This window comes from Saccopteryx bilineata, chromosome 6 (genome assembly GCF_036850765.1).
Source record: "Saccopteryx bilineata isolate mSacBil1 chromosome 6, mSacBil1_pri_phased_curated, whole genome shotgun sequence".
NCBI lineage: Eukaryota > Metazoa > Chordata > Mammalia > Chiroptera > Emballonuridae > Saccopteryx > Saccopteryx bilineata.
The window spans coordinates 196,006,675-196,025,190 of record NC_089495.1 but is presented as its reverse complement, the minus strand read 5'-3'; the positions used below and the strand labels follow the sequence as shown (position 1 = coordinate 196,025,190).

The 18,516-nt window shown below is 48.2% G+C and overlaps 1 protein-coding gene across 4 annotated transcripts in view; it reads left to right on the top strand.

The window, feature by feature from the left end:
• TOX2 (TOX high mobility group box family member 2) overlaps positions 1–18,516 on the top strand; it is a 152,892-nt gene that overhangs the window by 19,365 nt on the left and 115,011 nt on the right. For 2 of the 4 annotated variants that reach the window (XM_066236679.1, XM_066236680.1), the window contains exon 1: positions 16,632–16,768. The exons of 1 other annotated variant lie outside the window; for it this stretch is intronic. In XM_066236679.1, coding sequence (XP_066092776.1) covers positions 16,670–16,768 — 99 coding nt within the window. In that variant the 5' untranslated portion in view covers positions 16,632–16,669. Of the gene's footprint in view, positions 1–16,631; positions 16,769–17,777; positions 18,067–18,516 lie in introns of those variants that run through there. One more of the 4 variants, XM_066236682.1, reaches the window with a different exon arrangement.

Genomic DNA, 18,516 nt, shown 5'->3' with positions numbered 1-18,516 from the left:
ACTTGTTGAACCCTCTGGGCAACATGGAGCCGGGGAAGTGCCTAGCCATAGTAATACCCAATACCATATATATTTAAATACAGGGCAACCAAGAATATAAAGCACCTCCATTCATTTTCCAATTTACAGTAGCCTCCAAAATTTTGTCCAACTTAAATATCAAAAACCATTAAGCCATGATTGAAATTGATATTTATAAATTTTATCGGCATTATTTACTCACAGATACACATTTTAACTTATAGATTTTAAAAATAATTTAACATACTGTTTTGTTTTTATTTCTACTTGATTTTTAAAGGAGCGATGTTATTCAAACCCTTCCCCAGTATCTTGGGCATGGGTGTCGTTTTCATCAACAGAGCCATTTGGGGAATCACCCAAAACAGCACATGGTCTTTGTAACCATTTAAGGCATTCAAGATACATTAATGTTTGCTATCACAGAAATTTCTGTCCCAAGCCACAATAATCCATTATGTCAGGACAGGTTTGGGGTTGTTTAATTTGTCCTGGTGGCGTGTGTACCTGATTTCCACAGACAACCATTTCCCGTATTGATTTTAAAGTGAGCTTTAAAAGGCTTGTTTACAGAGACATCTGACACTTGCAATTCTGAGGTGATACCTCCAGCAATAATTACTAAATCTCTGTCAAATTTCTTTGCCTGCCTTATTTACTGATTCTGTCAGGTGCCATCTCTAATCATCCCAAACCAGCATTGATTGAGGTCACTTCAGGTCATCCTCAAACAGGATTTTGTTCAAAATAAAGAAATCGAGAGTGTGTGCTCCTCCGAACTCAGAGTCTCCCCTGCCTTCTTCTGCCTCCTTTGGGAGCTCTGCTCCCTACATCCCCAGTAATTCCCTAGTAAATTCCCCAGTAAGCCAGGATCCCATGACAAGGACCGTCACACCCATTTCTTCCTTGTCGTGAGCTTAAAGAGGGACTCACAGGTATCGAGTCCAGCATCTGGCCAGCCCGGGGACTGAGGATGTCCAGAGAGGGTGACTGACAGCTGCTGAGACGGAGGAGCCAAGAGTCTACGATCCTGTGAACAGTGTGTGGTCCCCGAGAACCTAACCTCTCTCTGCACTGACTAGCATATTCCCAGCTCTTAGAGATCGCGGTTAGCACCCCAAATCCAACAGTACACTCTTGTTCAGAAACCGCCATTGGCTCCCCATTGGCTTCTAAATAAGAGATGAAGTTTTAGTCTAACATTCACATCTCTCTAGAATGTGATCCCAGCTTACCTGTCCATTCTCCTGTGCAGTTGCCCCTTCTCCCCAGTATTGCCCATCTTTCTTTGGTACACCTGACAGTGAACTGGACGTCTCCCTCATGCATCTAACCCAATACAGTAGAGAGCATGAACTCGGGATACAGGAAGACCTAGTCAGGAAGTCCATCTCTGCCACTGGCTAGCTGTGTGACCTTGAGAAAGTCTCTTCAACTTTCTGAGTCTTAGTATTTTTATCTGTCAAAACAGAGAATAAGCCTACCTATCATACTTGGGGGTTGTGAGGTTTAAATGGAGAAGGGTACGTGAAGAGCTGTAGGGAACAAATTTTGCCTAGTCCCACATTCCACTCATTGTGGGGAGAGGCTTTCCATCCTACTTCCTCCCTTTGGCTCTGCCGACTGTCAATCAATGCGGCTTACTTCCCTGGACCACAGCTGGAAACAGAGATCCTCTTGGGGTGGTCGGAAGCCTTCCTGGGAATTTTCAAATCGGAGTTAAAGGAAGAAACTTAGCATCTTTCTGATGGGATAGGTTGGAAGATGTGAGGCAGGGAGTTGGTGGCGTCCAGGTGGCCCAGAAAGCCAGTATGTAAGAACAAAGTCAGGGGAAAATCTGGAGTCATTTAACTTTGGGTTCCGGTTATTTCTGAGGTCAGGTGCAGCTCTTTCCACGTTAAGCAAACTTGCCCGTCAATTATCCTTTTGGCCCAAGGTGGATTACCATACGTGTCTGATTCTTGCATGAAGTCACCTGATTAATTCAGGGGTCGGGGATTGGGGATCCCTCAGATGAAGTCTTTTTTCTGCCTCCATTCCATCCTCAGAGCCCTCATCCCTCCAGGTTTGAGAGGGTCATCTGACTTGGTCTTCCTGGTGAGCTGGCTTGGCGTCCAGGCAGTATTTGAGGATGCATTTATTAGCTCACAAGGCTCAGGCAACATCAGCAGGGCACCGAAGTCCTTGCTAAGGGAGCGAGGGTCCTGAGAAAGCTCCAATAAGGTGGCCAGGACTTCCGCCAGCTCCTAAGGAGGGCTGAATTTGGACTTCTGTAAATCTCCATGGACTACCTTCATTTCCACTCAAACCCACCTCATTTCTGGAAGTGGGGCCTGAGAGTCTGTGCATTAGTTAAGCGACTGGTGATATTAACATGCCCCAAAGTAGAGAACCCCTGGGCTGTCTTTTATGATGCCCCGAGTTAACAGTTTTTTTCTTCCCACTCCTGGGCAGAGTAGTTTGGGAATAGTTATGACTAAAGCAAGCCAGTGAGCTTAGTTTCTTATGCTGGTAGTCACAGAGGCCTCATAAGTGTCCCATAATTAGCGTCTGCTGTCCTGTTCCTGGGGGTCCATTGTTCTGTAACAATGGCTGTGCTCAGCACTGGGCAGCCTCCATCACTCCCTCCACATTCCATTCTCATGAGAGAAGAGCCCTCGAATTCTCAGGACTTTAACCCTCTCCTGCCAGGACCCCAGGGACCAGCGCTGAGGTGGGAAGGTCATGGTCTGGGGCCGGGCACCCAGGGGAGTGGGGGATGGATTCTGTGGAGTGGCAGTATTGGGGGCAGCTAGCACTTTGCCTCTAAGGCCACACTTCTCCCTCAGACCTAATACCACACACCCGTGGGGACCCAGGCGTCGTCCCGGAGCTTCTGATGATACCAGGGTCAGAGAGGCCCTGACTACATCTTTACTTCTTTCAGGCTGAAAAGTTGGCTAAGAGTGCAGAGGGACTTACTCCTGGCATGTATTTGTCACTCAGACCATCAGAGTAACTTCCCCCTCCTTGAGTGACGGAGCAGCAGCATGGTGGTCTGGTGGCAGGAACACCCATTTGACCCTAGAACATGGGTCACATCCTGGCTGCCAGTCACCATCTGTGTGACATCGGGAATGTCATTTAATCTCTTAGCTGCAGACCCTTCATCTGTATAATGAGGACAAGAACACCCACCTCTATCATTTGGATACCCTGTTTCCACTTTTGTTCCTCTTTGACAATACTCTTGACATTATGAGTTTGGCTTTCAGGATTCTGACCAATGGATGAGGCCTGGGTATCCATCTAAACCATCTGGGGAGCTTTTACAACATAAAGACCTAGATCCATTGAGTGGGAATCTACGAGGGCAAATCTGACTCAGGAGTGGGTATTTGGAGAAAGTTCTGCAGGCCCCTGGTAGATATGGTTTGTTCCAGCCCAACTCTGAGAGGCCTGGGAGGACCTAGCCCTGTAAAATATGTGTGAGACATCAACTGGAACTGTGCACCCTGAAATGCTGGAGCAAGCTGGCAGGGAGTGAGCCTCGACAATGCCCAGCACAGACCTGTCTGTCTCTTTTTTATGATTCACGGTGGCCTGAACACCTCGTTTGAGTCTCTTCTCTAATCCTAATTGTATATTGCTGGTCTGAGCCCCTCCCCTGACCTCCAGACCCACGTGTCCAGCTATTTGCCTGCTCTCTCCACTTGGAACAGGTAGATATCTCCAGTGGACTTGGTTCCAGTTGAATTCCTGCTGACCCCTCTAACCTTCTCCACCCTCAATCTCAGTGCCAACTCAGTTGCCACTCAATTCTCATAATTTTTAAAGAAAACCTTATTATACTCATGGCTACCACTCTGTCTATCCTAAGCCACCATCACCTCTCTTGAATAATTGCTATAACACAAAACAATCTCCCTATTTTTACCCTTGACCTTCCCCAGTCAGAGGTCACCTTAACAAGAGCCCATCCCTGAATATTCCACTTCAGAGGTAAGTCCCTTATGTTTCTTTTTTAGTTCTCTTAGCTCTTAAAGTCTTATTTTGTTATTGTCTGCCCTCTCCTAGCATGTGAGTTCCATGAAGCCATGGATTTTTGTCTGCTTCCTCAATGCTGGGTCCCCAGTGTTTAAAACAGGGCGAAGTGTATGACCGGCACTCAATCTATACGTGTTGAATGAATGAATGAATTCCCAAAGCATCTAGGTATTATTATCTTCACTTTACTGAGCACGAAATGGAGATTCAGAAGGTGTTACCTGTCTTCCCCAAGACCGCCCAGGGAGTGGAGGGAAGGGCTGAGATTTAAACCCAGGACCAACTAGTGCAGAGATGATTTTTCTACATGTGGAGGAGAGGCCATGTTTGCATCTATCACAATTTTCTTCTAAGTGTAGCGTCTGCATTTGCATTTCAGATTGAGACTGCTATTCTCATAGATCAACACGGAAGCTTAACTTTAATGCAAGGAGGCTTTCTCACCCCAGTCCCCAAAGCTCTCTTTGCTGGGCCAAGCTACCCCTGTAGGGACCCTGGCAACTGTCATCAGTACTGACATGGTAAGGAATTGAACCCTCCATGGCTTTTTTGCCCAGTGTTCCCACTGGTGAGGGAGCATGAGAAAACCAATACTCAGACTGAGGGAAGACCCATGTGCATGAAGACGTTTCCCACTGAGTTATGTATGTAGTAGAATCCTTGAGAATGGTAAGCCCGAGATCCAGGGCCCAGGGTAGAGGTCTGGAGAAGAGACGGGACCAGCAGAAGATACCAAGAAGAAGTGACCTGGGAGGTAGGAGGACAAGCAGGGACACATGCTATCCTGAAAGCCACATGGAAAAGGGCACCCAGGAGGACTCCTGGGAGCCAGGCCAGGAAGGGGTCTTATAGGACTTCAGTAACTATAATATCAAATAAATAATAGGACTTCCTGTCCTGGGCAGGGAGACTTAGTGAAGTAAGAACGTCCATTCTTCTTAGATTAGTCTTTAAATCAGTGTCATCCCAATGAAAGCACCCCTCAAATTGCACTGGAATTGCAGCACTATGATCCTCATGTGTATATTAATTTAGTACGAGGCCCAAACACAGGATCACGCAGTGTCCAGACAGAGCTATATTTCAAAGCAGCTGAGATTGGTTGCCTTTTTAGCCTTTGGTTTTTGGTGCTAGGCCAAAAAAAGGGGGGGAGGAAAAGAAGGGGGTGTGGGGGAAAATCTAACTTATCACAAATGCTGCTATTTAATCCACTGTGACTTTGTAAAGGTCCCACTGAATTTTTTTATGGAAAAGTTGTCTGGGTCCACCTTCAGGACAAAGGGAAATGTAATGAACACAGGGCAGAGTTGATAGTGTTTAAAAACGTGTCCAAAGACCTTTCCTTTGTAAGGGAGTCGCTGAACAATAGAGGAAGAATTCCTGACACAGCAGGGTGAGCCAGGCCAAGCTCCGCCCACAGGGCTGGGGAATAAAGGCCCCTCCTCCCCACTGTCAATGAAAGAAAATGCCCGGTCCTGATGGCAACAGGCTGCTCCCCCTCCTTGCCGGGGGAGGGGGCGGCGGGAGTGTTCTGTTGTGACAGGCTATATTCTAGATGCCGTGGACGAGGGGAGCTAGCAGAGATGCCCTGGGTTCCAGTTCTGGCTTCACCCTGGTTGACTGTGCTTACTGCGCTCGCCCTGGACCTGTTTCGTCTGTAAAGTATGAGGGATAAATATGTGGTTATTGAAGGAATACATGAATGTCAATTATAATTTTGTACAACTGAAAATTATATATTATTAACCAATATTATCCCCCAAAATTTAAAAATTTTTTTTTAATGTTTAGTAAAGGGAGTTATTATTATAATTATCATTATCACCATTGTTTATTTATTTATTTTTTTAAATTTTTATTTATTTATTCATTTTAGAGAGGAGAGGGAGAGAGAGAGAGAGAGAGAGAGAGGAGCTGGAAGCATCAACTCCCATATGTGCCTTGACCAGGCAAGCCCAGGGTTTCGAACCGACGACCTCAGCATTTCCAGGTCGATGCTTTATCCACTGCGCCACCACAGGTCAGGCATATCCCCCAAAATTTAATAATAACATTAAAAAAGGAATAGTGAGCAGATGAGCTCCATTTCCCAAGGTAAGTGAGGATCAAATGCAACAACCTTCAGTGACACAGTCATCCCCCCCCCCCCCCCCCCCCCCCCCACACACACACACACATGCCACTGATCTCCAAGTTCCAGATAGAATCTCAAGCAAGGTCAAGAGTTGCCCTGTCCATGGTCATTGTTTTGAGGAGCCATCTTTCCATTCTGGGACTACATTTCCCAGCTTGCCTTGCACCTAGGATTAGCCATGGACTAGTTCTCATCAAGGGAAGGTGAGCAGAAGTAACGTCTCACTTCCTGGTTAGAAGCAGCTGGGGCTTCTCACTATCCCTGCTTTTATCTGCCAGCTTGAGGCAAAGGACTGCAAGGCCCTAGGGGACAGTGGTGCCCAAGCTGGAGGAAGCCTGATCCCTGCATCACTAGGTGGAGGAAGGCTGTCAGGCAAGAAGGAACAACTAGATTGGACTCTCCAGTGAGGTTGAACCATTGAAATTTGGGGGATATTTGTTACGACATCTAATATAACCCTAAAGGATGCATATTCTCCAAATAGATTTCTTCCGTGTCATACCCTTCCCTGCTTCCTTCCCTTCCAAACCTCTCAGACATTCCTAGATAACGTTCAGGATATCTTGATCACTAATGTTATCAATCTAGTCATTGATCCAACAAATATTTATAGTTCATCTAGCCTGTGTGAGGAGGAGGGCTGTGGACCTGGGACTTGATGCAGGTTGCATCCCTATCCTTCTTTGAGGAGATCATGGCCTGGCTGCTCTGCCACCCCCAAGTCCAGCTGCTGGCCTGAGGCCTTCTTCTCCCACCCTGGGCTTCGCTCTCTCCAAAGACCATCCCAATCCTCACTGCCTAGAAATGGTCTCCCCCTTAGTACTGCCGCTCGCCCATCTTAAATTAATACTTCCAACTTGTAGGCCTCTTTGTACCATCCTCAGCCTTCTCACTATCCCTCTAGCCTCATCCCATGGAGACATCGAAAACCAGAACTGCCTCCCTTTCTCAGAATCCGCTCCTGTCCTGCCTTGCCTTCTTCTCTTAATCTAGAATTGATTTGAAGGCCGACAGTTTCCACTGCTCCCTAGCAAATGCCTTCACCCACTGGTGCTCATGGCTTGAGAATCTGGGGGTGGGTGGGCAGGGTGGTGGTGCGTGTTCAGACATCACTGGCAGCCCAGCTAGCCGCTAATGATTCTCCAGGTATTGCTCATGTATCCTGATTCTTGCCTAGCCGTCTTTTGGGTTTGGTACCCCCTCCCCCCAATACCCTCTGTCTGGAGTTTGGGCTGAGGACACTGTCGCCCACTCCTGGGAACAGACACCTGAGTTGCTGATGCCTTTGCAAGCTGACCCTCCTGCCTCTCTAAGTGGAGGATTCAGCTATGGCCACAGGGCTTAGCGAGTGGACTTCACTAACCCCCTTTACACAGTACACAACCTATACAACTGTGCACGGTCCCCTTGGCTTCGAACTCCTAAGCCTGGCGCACAGGCTCCTCCCTCTGGCTTTGCCTCTCCAGCTGAATCCAGGCCCTCCCTGCATGCCTGTGTTCTCTACCACTAACCAGCCTCACGGGAGGGGGGAAGGCTGTGTACACAGGCTACTTCACACCTGTCTCTGCTCTGGTGTTTCTTCTGACTGAAGTGTTCTTCTTTGCTCAGGCAGCTCCTGGTCCTCCCTTTGGTTTGGGAGTGTCCTCATCCTGGAACTCCTAGCATCCTTCCTTCTTGCCTCCTGCAGCCGCCCCCGCCAGCTCCTGCAGCTTCTGGGACACCCCCATTGGGTACTCCCTGCCCTCCACTGCCCACACATCTGTCTGAGTGCAGCCCCTCTCAGCGGGGACCTCATCTGTCATCTTGGTAGCCTGTCCTAGCTCTTGACTCCGCAATAGAGGATAGCAGGAAATAGAATTCAATGAGGAAAATGGCTTCAACCTCAAGGAAAGGCTGATAGGATAAAATAAGTCCATGTTGATAGCTTTGTTCATTCATGATTTGTCGGTTCAACAAATCCTTCCCAAGTACATACTGTGTGTCAGGCACTGTCCTGGCCCCTGATGCACAATAAATGAGACAGAACTTGTTCCTGGCTGTGTCAGAACTTCCAACCTTGACATTTACACACAACACTGGATCAGAGAGAGAAATGTGAAACACAGTTGTGGTGGGAGCAGTGATAGAGGAGAGAAAGAAGGTCTCTAAGAGCCTCAAATGGGCTTAACCTGTAGTGGTGAGGCGTGGAACCCCATGGCGCTGGGAGCGGAAGGAGGGCAGGGGGCTGCAGCCTGGGCCTGGGGCTGCTCTCCACTAGCCAGCGGCCTTGAAAGACCTAAGCCCACAGTCTGCATGTTGGGTCCCTGCCTTGCTCTCCCAGGACCAGCTCAGCCAGCTCGTGGAAGGCAGTGCTCCCTGGGCTTCACTTGGCAGGGGAAGGAGAGTCTAAGGCTGAATGAGACTTGAGCTCCAGGTCTCATCCCAGGACATGGGGGGCCTGCCCTTAGTGCAAGCCCCTCGCTCTTGGGTCGAGAGCTGACTCTGGAGCCAGCGGGCCACGGGACTGCTTTCAGGCCCGGGGCCAGCCTGCTTGCTAAAATGTGTACAGCCCATCTGCTCACCCACTGCTGCTAGAGTTGCCATTTTAATAACCAAGTTTAGGAGATTCAATTAAGATTGGGAGCCTCATCCCTCTTCCAGGGAGGCCTCACAGTCGGTGTTTTTCTTTGCAGGAGGAGCAGGAGTGGGGCCCTTTACAGGGGTTTTTGTACAGCAAGCAGCACAGAAAGGGGAAAAGAAAAAAACAACTTTGGTTCAAAGATGCCAATAATAGGGGACTTCTTTTCTGTTTCCCCATGGAAGGTTGTCAACAGTGCAGGCATAATCGGGCGGGCGGCTGCTCTGCTCAGAGAGTGGGACGTGTGCTCCTTTGTTGCAGTGGGCTGAATAGGATGTCCCTGCACCCAGACCTGGCCTCCTGGCTAACAAAGGGCCCCTTTGTCACCCCAGCAAAGAGTGCTGCAGAGGTTGCCACAGCAACTCAGGGACACAGACTTAACGTGCAAGTGACATTTCAGATGAGAAGCGGGCATTCAAAAATTCAAATTTCTTTATGTATAATGGTTTCCTTCTCTGGATATCTTAAAGGAAACCGAACAGCGGACAAAAGAATAAAATAAGCAAGCCAACAATAAACACACGGCTAAGCAAACAAACATCGTTGCAAGTCAGCATGCGGGTCCCCCCTCCCTTGATGAAAAACTGGCGGAGAGCCTTGTCAAGGCCACTGCGGAGGCCCCTGGGTGAGCTGTGGGTTCTTCTTTCCCAAAAGGCAATCAGACACCATTAAGGAAAGTTTGGGAAGAAATCTGAAATTCCACCGGCTGGACACAGGACATTTTCCCTTTCTGTCTGTGCCGTTTCTAAACACTTCCAGAAGATCCACTGTGCACCAGGCCCGGAGCTCAGGCAGTGGCAGGGGGTGGAGGGAGCTGCAAAGATAAATCCAGTTCTTGCTCTCCACGGTCACGGTACAGTGAGGCTCCTGTGTGCGGCGATCGCCATACAACTCGGTGCTGCTCTCAGTTGAGGTCTGGGCAGTTAGTTGTCCAGGGAAGGAGTAGCTGATCCTACGTGGGCAAAGGGGCTGAGGAGGGCTCAGTGTGGGGGAGGGGTCTGGGAACCGTAGAAGGGACTTGCTGCCAACCCAGTGTTGGCAATTTGTTGCTATTTGCTAGATGAAATGAGGGAAAAAGGCAAAGAAGGAAGGAAGGATTTTTTTAAGGGGAAAGCATCGTAAATAGCAGGATATAGGCAGAAGTGTCTGCACAAATGTTTGTACACAGTTGCCACCACAACATGCAAGACCCCTTCCTTCAGTATCTATTAGGACAGTTGAATGAACGATGTTGACAGAATATTCCAGTGAGCACCTGCATACCCACCACCTGGGTTCGGCCATTAACATTTTATCTCCGGGCTTTAACACATAATTATCCAGTTAGCTGTATCTCTACCCACCCATCAATTCATCTCTCTCTCTCTCTCTTTTTAAATAAATTTCACACGCAGACATCTTTTAACTCCCCCTAAAATATATCAGCCCACATATCAGTAGAGTTCAATATTTGTTTACATTTTTTCTTTTGATTTGAAATTTATATGCAATGAAATGTACAGATCTTAAATGTACATTTGCTAAGTTTTAACACCTCCGTCTGCCTGTGTAACCTGAAACTGTATCAACATACAGAACATTAGGCTCATTCCAGAAAGTTCCTTCATCTTCCTAGTCAGTCCCTGACACACACAAGCTCACACACACATACACACCCAGTCAGTCCCTGACACACAAGCTCACACACACACACACACATCCATTGAGAGTATATACATTTTTGAGTATATTAATATTTATACATTATGTGACTATATAACATATGCTGTATATATATTTCTCAATGTGTAGGAATACAAATACAGTTTTGAACGTTTATCTTGTATCCAGGGAATTTACTAACCTCATTTTTTCTGGAGATCCTTTTGGATTTTCTGCATAGATGATCATGTTATCTGCAGAGAGAGAGGGAGAAAGAGAGAGGAAGAGAGAGAGATTGATTCTGCTCTTCCTTTCCAATCATCTTACTATTTCTTTCTTTGTCTTTTCTTATTGAAAGGTCCAGCACCTCTGGAATCAATGTGAAATAGAAGTATTAAAATCAGCCATTTTTATCTTTTTCTTTGTTTACTTCAATAAATACACTGCTTACATTTCATCGTTAAGCCAGTAAGTAGGATACTTATTGTAAATTTTTGGTAATACTCTTTATCAATGAATAAAGTTTATTTTTATTCCTAGTCTGCTAAGAGATTGTTTTCTGGCATGAGTTAATTATAGTTTAAAGTGCTTTCTTAGTATCCATTGCAATAATCTGGATTTTATCTTCTAACCTGTTGATATTATGTATTATGTTAATAGATATTATTCATGTTGAACCATCCTTGAATTCCTGAGATAACTGTTAGAACTTCTAGTGAGTCATAATTTATTTTTAAATATGCTACAAATTCCATTTGTGGTTATTTTATTAAGAATATTTTGCATTTATGTTAATAATTGAAATCAGTCTTGACATTTCTGTGCTACTATTGCCAAGTTTTGTGTGTAAAGGTTATACTGATTTTGCCTGAGTTGGGGAAGAAAATTTTTGATAACTGATCTTTTTAAATTATGTCTTATGTTTTCCTTCAGAATAATTTCAGTAAATTATACTCTTCTAGAAATCTGTTCATTTTCTCTAGCTTTTCAAATATACTGATGTAAAAGTGTTTTTATTATTATCTTACGGTTTTAAAACTCTCCTGTATCTATGACCTAAGCCTTTTCTTAATTAATCATACTCATTTTTGTCTATTTCATCAGACTATATTTTTCTATAGTCTATATTTTCCTTGGTTTTCCAAATTTTCTACAGTAAATGGCTAAAAAAATTAACATTAAAAAAATGAAACAAAAAAAAAATGAAACAAAGATAAGGTATATAAAGTACCTGGCACTTAGAAGTTTTTGGAAAATGTTGGTTAAAAAAATACATAAAAATATTTTTGAGCACATGTCAGAGATGAGAGATTCAACTATAATTGAGACATAGTTTGTGCTCTCAAGAAACTCACAGCTGAACTGGGGAGACAGGCAAACAAATAATCAGCTAAATACAGGGGGATAAACACAGTAGAGGTGAGTACAGAGTGCAATGGGGCACAGAGGAGAGCTTCTGAAGGAGGTGATGTCGAGCCTGTCGCTGCAGGATGAGTAGGAGTTAGGCACCTGAAGGAGCTGTGTCTCTTGGCCCTGCCCTTGGGACAGGTTGGAGTGCTGCTGGTGGTGGGTACAATGGACAGGCCCCACCAGTGCCCAGCTGCTGCCCCAGACAGCAGCCACCCTCTCAACCAAGTTCCTGGGGGGAGGCATGCACACACGTATCCCCAGAGCGAGATGAACTAAGGAAAGCAGAGTTCTGCTCTATTAATGGGTCTGAGCCCTGTTGCAGACACTACAGATGCTCCACTCACATTTACACCTCACTATTTCAGCTCACAAAACCCCAACTCTGACTGTTGTTACCGCAGTTCTTTGTCTAATCAACGTCTTTCGCTGGTTGCCAGAGTCCTGACCCGCTGAAGCGGCTGAATTGTCTGGGAATTATAGCCCTCTGGGAGCAGACTTCCACCCAAGACTTTTAGGAGTTGGTAGATGAAGACCCCCAACTCCTTGCCCCTCAGTAGGATAACTCGAGGCACAGTTTCACATCGTTTAACAGAATTCCCTGGTGGAGTTAAGCTCTGATTGTCCGCAGGGGTGGTTTGTCTTTTGTTGACTGTCTTCCTTTCTTTGTCTCACTTTCCCACTCCCCCACCTGTGGGTCTTGGGAATCACTCTCCAATAAACTCCTTGCTGCAGGCAGGACCTGACCAAGCTGTCCTGATCCAGCTAGTCACTGGCTGAGAACTGAGACTCCCTTCTCACAGATTTCACATGGGGTCAAGAGGAAGAGAGAGGGGCTCAAGCACTGTCTCCATCCTGAGGACAATAAATAAGGCTGGGTGTTTCTTTGGGAGAATTGAGTCATCAACTTCTTATCTCATCAACTGCCATTGTAAGAGAGCAAGCCTAAGATTCGGGGTCTATGGGCTTCGCTGCCAGACCTTCCAGAGACCTTCATGGTGCTGTGCTCCAGGTGGGATCTTCAAGCCTAGGAACTGCTAGTTAGTACTGCTATTCACACTGTGATGTCGAGCATGCCTCCCTGGGCCTCATGCTTCACATCTGTAAAGTGGCCACAGCAGTCCTGTTTCCCAACCCAGAAGATTGCTGTGAAGATGGACCTCCCCAACTCACAACAATATAAAATGAAATGAAAAAGAAAAACACACAAAAAGACCCCTCAAAATGTTACATTAAGCACTGTACTTATGGTGAAATATTGATAGCTTTTTTTCGGAGATCAGGAATGAGACAAGGATTGTCCAAAATTGTCCTGGCGATACTAGCCAGTGCAGTGAGCCAAGAAAAAGAAGTCAAGTGTGTAAGTGCTGAAGAAGGAAAATTAAAGCTCTTATTTTTACAGATGAGATAAAATATGGTGTATATTTTTTAAAAGCCAGAGAATCTACAGGTTTGTTAGAAAAACCGAGTTTGGCAATGTTGATAGATACATGGGAGTATACAAAAAAATCCACTTCTGTGTATGTTCCAGACCCACATTGCTGAGTAATAAATCAGCTCAAAACTTCATAGATTAAAATAACAGTAATCATTATTATCTCTCATGGTTTCTGTGCATTTGGGATTCAGGAAAGGCTCAGCTGGATGTTTTAGGTTTTTCCTGTGGTTGCATTCAGACAGGGGATGGAGCTGGAACAGCAAAGGGCTGGTCCAACTGGGAACTGGCTAGTCATTTCCCTCTTTGTTTTGTTTCAGTGTCTCTGCAGAGCAGCTTAGGGTTTCAAAGGCAAGTGTCCCCGAGAGAGAGTTAGGCAGCAGATGTATCAAATTTCTTGATGTTGAGTCAGAAGCTATGTGGCATCATTTCATTAAGACCAACCTTTTTTTTTTTTTTTTTTTTTTAGATTTTATTTATTCATTCTTAGAGGAGACAGAGATAAAAGAGGGGAGCAGCAGGAAGCATCAACTCCCATATGTGTCTTGACCAGGCAAGCCCAGGGTTTCGAACAAGTGACCTCAGCATTCCAGGTTGATGCTTTACCCACAGTGCCACCACAGGTGGGACAAGATCAACATTTTTAAAGGGGAAGGCTGTTAAACTCCAACCCTTGGGAGGTGTCAAAGAATTTGTGAATTGCTTTAAAGCCATCACACAGTCCTGGCAACAAACAAAACACCACATAACACAACCATTTATAATAGTACCAAAAACATAAAACACCCAGGACTAAATCTAATAAAATATGCACAAGGTCTCTACATAGAAAACTACAAAACATTGCTGAGAGAACTTTAAAAAAAAAGACAAAAACCTTAAACAAATGAAAAGACATACTATGTTTATGGATAGAAAGACAATATTGAAAATGTCAATTTTACCCAAATTGATTTAAAAATCCAATGTGATAGCAATCAGGTTTCCGGCAGGATTTTGTGTGTGTGTGTGTGTGTGTGTGTGTGTGTGTGTGTGTATAAGCAAGGAGAGAAGCTGATTTGAAAACTTCTATGGAAGTGCTGCACGAAGGTCGAGAATATCCAAGGCAGTCTTGAAGAAAAAAAGTAGGTAGACTTTTCTATAGGACATTGAAACATTGAAAAGCTATAGCAATCCAGACAGTCTGAAACACAGTCTAATGGAACAGACTAGAGCATTTAGAAACAGCCCCATGCACATATGGACTACTGAATTTATGACAACCCTAACACTGCAGAGAAGGGGCGGGGTGAGTGATCTTTTCATCAAATAGTGCTGGGTCAGTTAAATGTCCAGATGGAAAAAAAAAAAAAAAAAAAGGAAAGGGGCCAGTGGGAAATTCCTTCTGATGAGATATGGCAATGTGTTTCTAGAAACAATGGCTGCTGAAATTTATTTAGAAGTTCTTTCCTTTCTGAGCTGTAATTTCCCTCTGTTGTTTCCAAATCCTTAGTGAAAGCATTTCTCACACATCATGTATGAATAGAGCCTTATGGTCACTGTTGACAAAATAAAGTCCCAACCTACAAAAAAATTCATAAAATTTTATTTGAACCAAATCTGAGACCTGACCCAGAAGCAAAAAAATCTCAATGTATTAAGACAATGCTTTGGAGAATTACAGTTTTAAAAGTTCTTTTTTGCGCATTTAGAGTCAAAGGAGAGAATGTAAGAAAAGCCCATTGGTAGTAGCTTAAGGAAGTGGAAGAAAGCAAAGTGGGAGATCTCTAGGATTGGATAAAAAATACAACGGGAGAGATACCTACTTTTTGCACATTGCTGGGTATAGGACAGCTTCCATTCAACTATTACGGTAAATAGAGGTGGTGTGTGGGCAACAAGAGAAAGTGGAGTCTCACATGGTTTTGTGCTCTGGGGCTGGTGGTGGTGCCTCTGAGGGATCGAGAAAAAAAATTACCCTGACATTTCAAAGGTATGTTATCCTAGATGTGTAACAACGGACAGGGTTTGTTTAAGGTAAAGACTGGCCTTGCTAAGGAACCTATGGGCCTGAAATGTGACTACCCACCATAATCTGATCAGTTAGGAATTTATGATCCACCATCCCATGTGGTTTCTTTCAGTCACTCGAGTCTGTCAGGCTTGCCACGTAGCCACCCAAGCCTGTCAGGTCTGCTATGCAGCCCCCTTTATGTTCACATCTCAAATAGTGGTCCTTGGCACAGGACCGGCTCAGCCCAAGTAGCAGCTGGGAGCTGAGTTCCAAGCTAGTTCCTGAGTGAGCAAAAGGCTCACTCCCTTCTTTTCGAATAGCATTCCATGTGCCATTCGGATCCACTTCTGCCTCCTGGCTTGTTGGCCCTTCCCAGCCAGGCATCCTGGGTGTGGGAGAGCCCCAGCCAGAGCACGGTTGTGAAGCAGTCAATAGGAGGTGAGGGAGTAGAGTCTGCTAGTGTAGACAGTTCTTGGGGGGAAAGGGGAGGAGCCACAGGTCGGTTCCGCCCTGGTGATGTGAGGAGTGAGGAAGGGGGCTTTTTGAGTGTTATGTGGGAAAGGGAGCCTGTTTCAGTCACCTCTCTGCCCTACCACGGGGACCGTCCCCTTTCTTTCCAGGATACCATGAGGTGGGGCAGATTCCGACCTCTGCTCAGAACTTCAGTTTCTAGGTCATTCCTATGGCCCTCTCTCTCCCTGTCGTTAAAGGGGTCACTCCTTTTGCCTTCTCCCAATGGTTTCAGTCTTGGAAACTCTGGAGGCAGCGGAACCCGCTCCTCTGGACCCCCATAACTGACGACACAAGTCCTTGCCTCCGTTTCCTCTTACCTTAAGTGAGAGGCTAAGTGTAAGCAAGCTCCCGGGGCCCTTCTCGCACGGGCTCAGATCAGTGTGACAAGTAGGGTGGCCCCCCAACCCACGGACAGCACTCTCCGAAAGTGTTCCTGTCACCACCTTCCTCCCTCTCTCCCCCACGCCACGTGGGGCTTATTGTGGCCCTAAATATTTAGGGTGAGGAGTGTTCCACTTCTGGGGAGGGGTGTTGTACGGGATTCTCCCTCTTCTCAGCCTCGGCGGCGAAAGGCGGGACAGGAAAGGGTCTCCAGGACAGGCGCACAACCCTCCCGGACCCCCAGGGGCGGGCGGCCAGGCCGGGGACCCAGTGGCGGCAAGGCCTGAAGGAAGGACCCCCCTCCCGGGCCCCGGGCCCCGGGCCCTCGGCGGCGCCTGAGGCCGGAACAATAGCGCGCGCGGGCTGGGCAGGGGCGGGGCGCTCCGCCGGGCACCGCCCCCGGCCCGCCCCCTGCGCTCGCACACCCGCTCTCACACTGACTCCCACCCGCCGCCCGCCCAGGCACTGCCCGCGGGAGCCGCCGCCGCCGCCGCGCCCGCCATGGACGTCCGCCTGTACCCCTCGGCGCCCGCGGTGGGCGCGCGGCCCGGGGCCGAGCCGGCCGGCCTGGCTCACCTGGACTATTACCACTGCGGCAAGGTAGGCGGGGGCCGGGTGGGGGGCTGGGCGGGGGGGCCGGCCCGCGCCTTCGGATCCCACGCCAAGGCCAGAGCGTCCCGGGCTGGAGCACTGGCAGGAGTCACCTGATGGCGCAGGACGCCGGCACTCTCGGGATACACGCGGGGAGATGCCAGCGGTGCCCACGCGCGGGGACACGCACACCTCAGCCCCGCCGACGGACACATGCCACTCACACACATACCCTTGTGGGTACGCTCACGCCCTGAGTTGTTCTTATCACAGGTAGAAGTCACTCAAACGATGACACAGTGACACACTCACCCACGTCCCCTTGACTGTCTCACATTCATTCACAAGCTGACCCACTGTCACACACAGATGATCACGCTCCTACTTACACTGTCTTACCGTCCCACACAAGTCACCCTGACAGTCATTTATACACAATGACAGGCAGTCATTCGCCCACGTCCACTGTCACACCGCTGCATACAAGTCACCCATTCACACACTACTATGCCACACACCCTGTTACATGCCCCATCCGCTGTCACACCTAGTCACAACTGGAGGCAGTCACACAAAGAAGTCCCTCCGACAGTCACACGCTCGCACTCAAAATGACTCACACAGGCGCACACTGCCACACACAACCACCCGTGGACGGTGAACTTAAGACACACTAATCACCCTGACGGCCACACAGTCACACGCGGTCACCCGGGGGCAGTCACAGCCCCCGCACCGCCCCTCCCCCACCTGGGTGAGCCACACTTGCGCGTCGGGGTTTAACTTCTCAGGCATCGCCACGCACTAATTGGGCCATTTACTAATTGGCGGTCACTGCCTGGCGGGGCCTCGGATTCCGAGTTTGCAATGGCCAATCCAGACCGATCCCCTCCCGGGAACCGGCGTCCTTGCAGGCTGGGGCTGCAGTGAGGGACACCGCCCTCCCTTTCCCAGATCGCCGTCCCAACCCCCAGCCAGATTCCCGCTGCGCTGCGCCGCGCCGAGCGCGGCGGAAGCTCGCGTGTCTGAAACCGGGACAGCAGGCGTCCTACTCCCGCTCCCCACACCGATCCCAGCCCGGGACCGTTAGGTGCACCTGCGCCGTCTGCCTCTCGCTTCCTTAGCCCGGGAGGGAACTTTCAAACTTAGTTAGGGGAGAGACTGTCCGTGCATCCACGGGTCGGTGCGTCCGTCCCGGGCGGCTGGAGCCCAGCGCGGCTTTTCGTCACTCGGAGCCCGGATTGAACCGTGCGCGTGGGTTTCCCCGTGGCCCTGGCTCAGACGCGGGGTTTCGGTGGCGCTGGATGGTGAGTGCGCGTCGGTGGTTGAATCTGCGGCCCTCGCAGGGTCTCAGCCCCATCCTACTTCACTGGCTTTTTCATCGTGCCCCTTGCTGTGGGGGCGCTGCCGAAAGGGGCGTCCTTATGCAGAACGCAGGGCCTGGGCTGGGCCTCTGAGTGAGTCCTCAGGCCCCGGGGAGGGGCTTCCGGAGTAGCCCCGGCAAAGACCCTCTGCCGTTTGCGGGTGGCTGGGCATGGGGTTCGGGGCCACAGAGCCTGGGTGGGGCGCAGCGTTGGTGGCGGTGCGGGTGGGTGGCGACGGAGGTCTCTCAGAGGATGGAGGTGGTTATCATTTGTCCGGCGGCCCGCAAAGTTAGAAGCCAGAGAGGGAGATGGCCTGTGTCCTCCAGAGGAGGCTGGATCTCAGCCTGCTTCCAGTCTGATAGAGGGAAAATTGATTAAAAGTAGCAAGCGGAG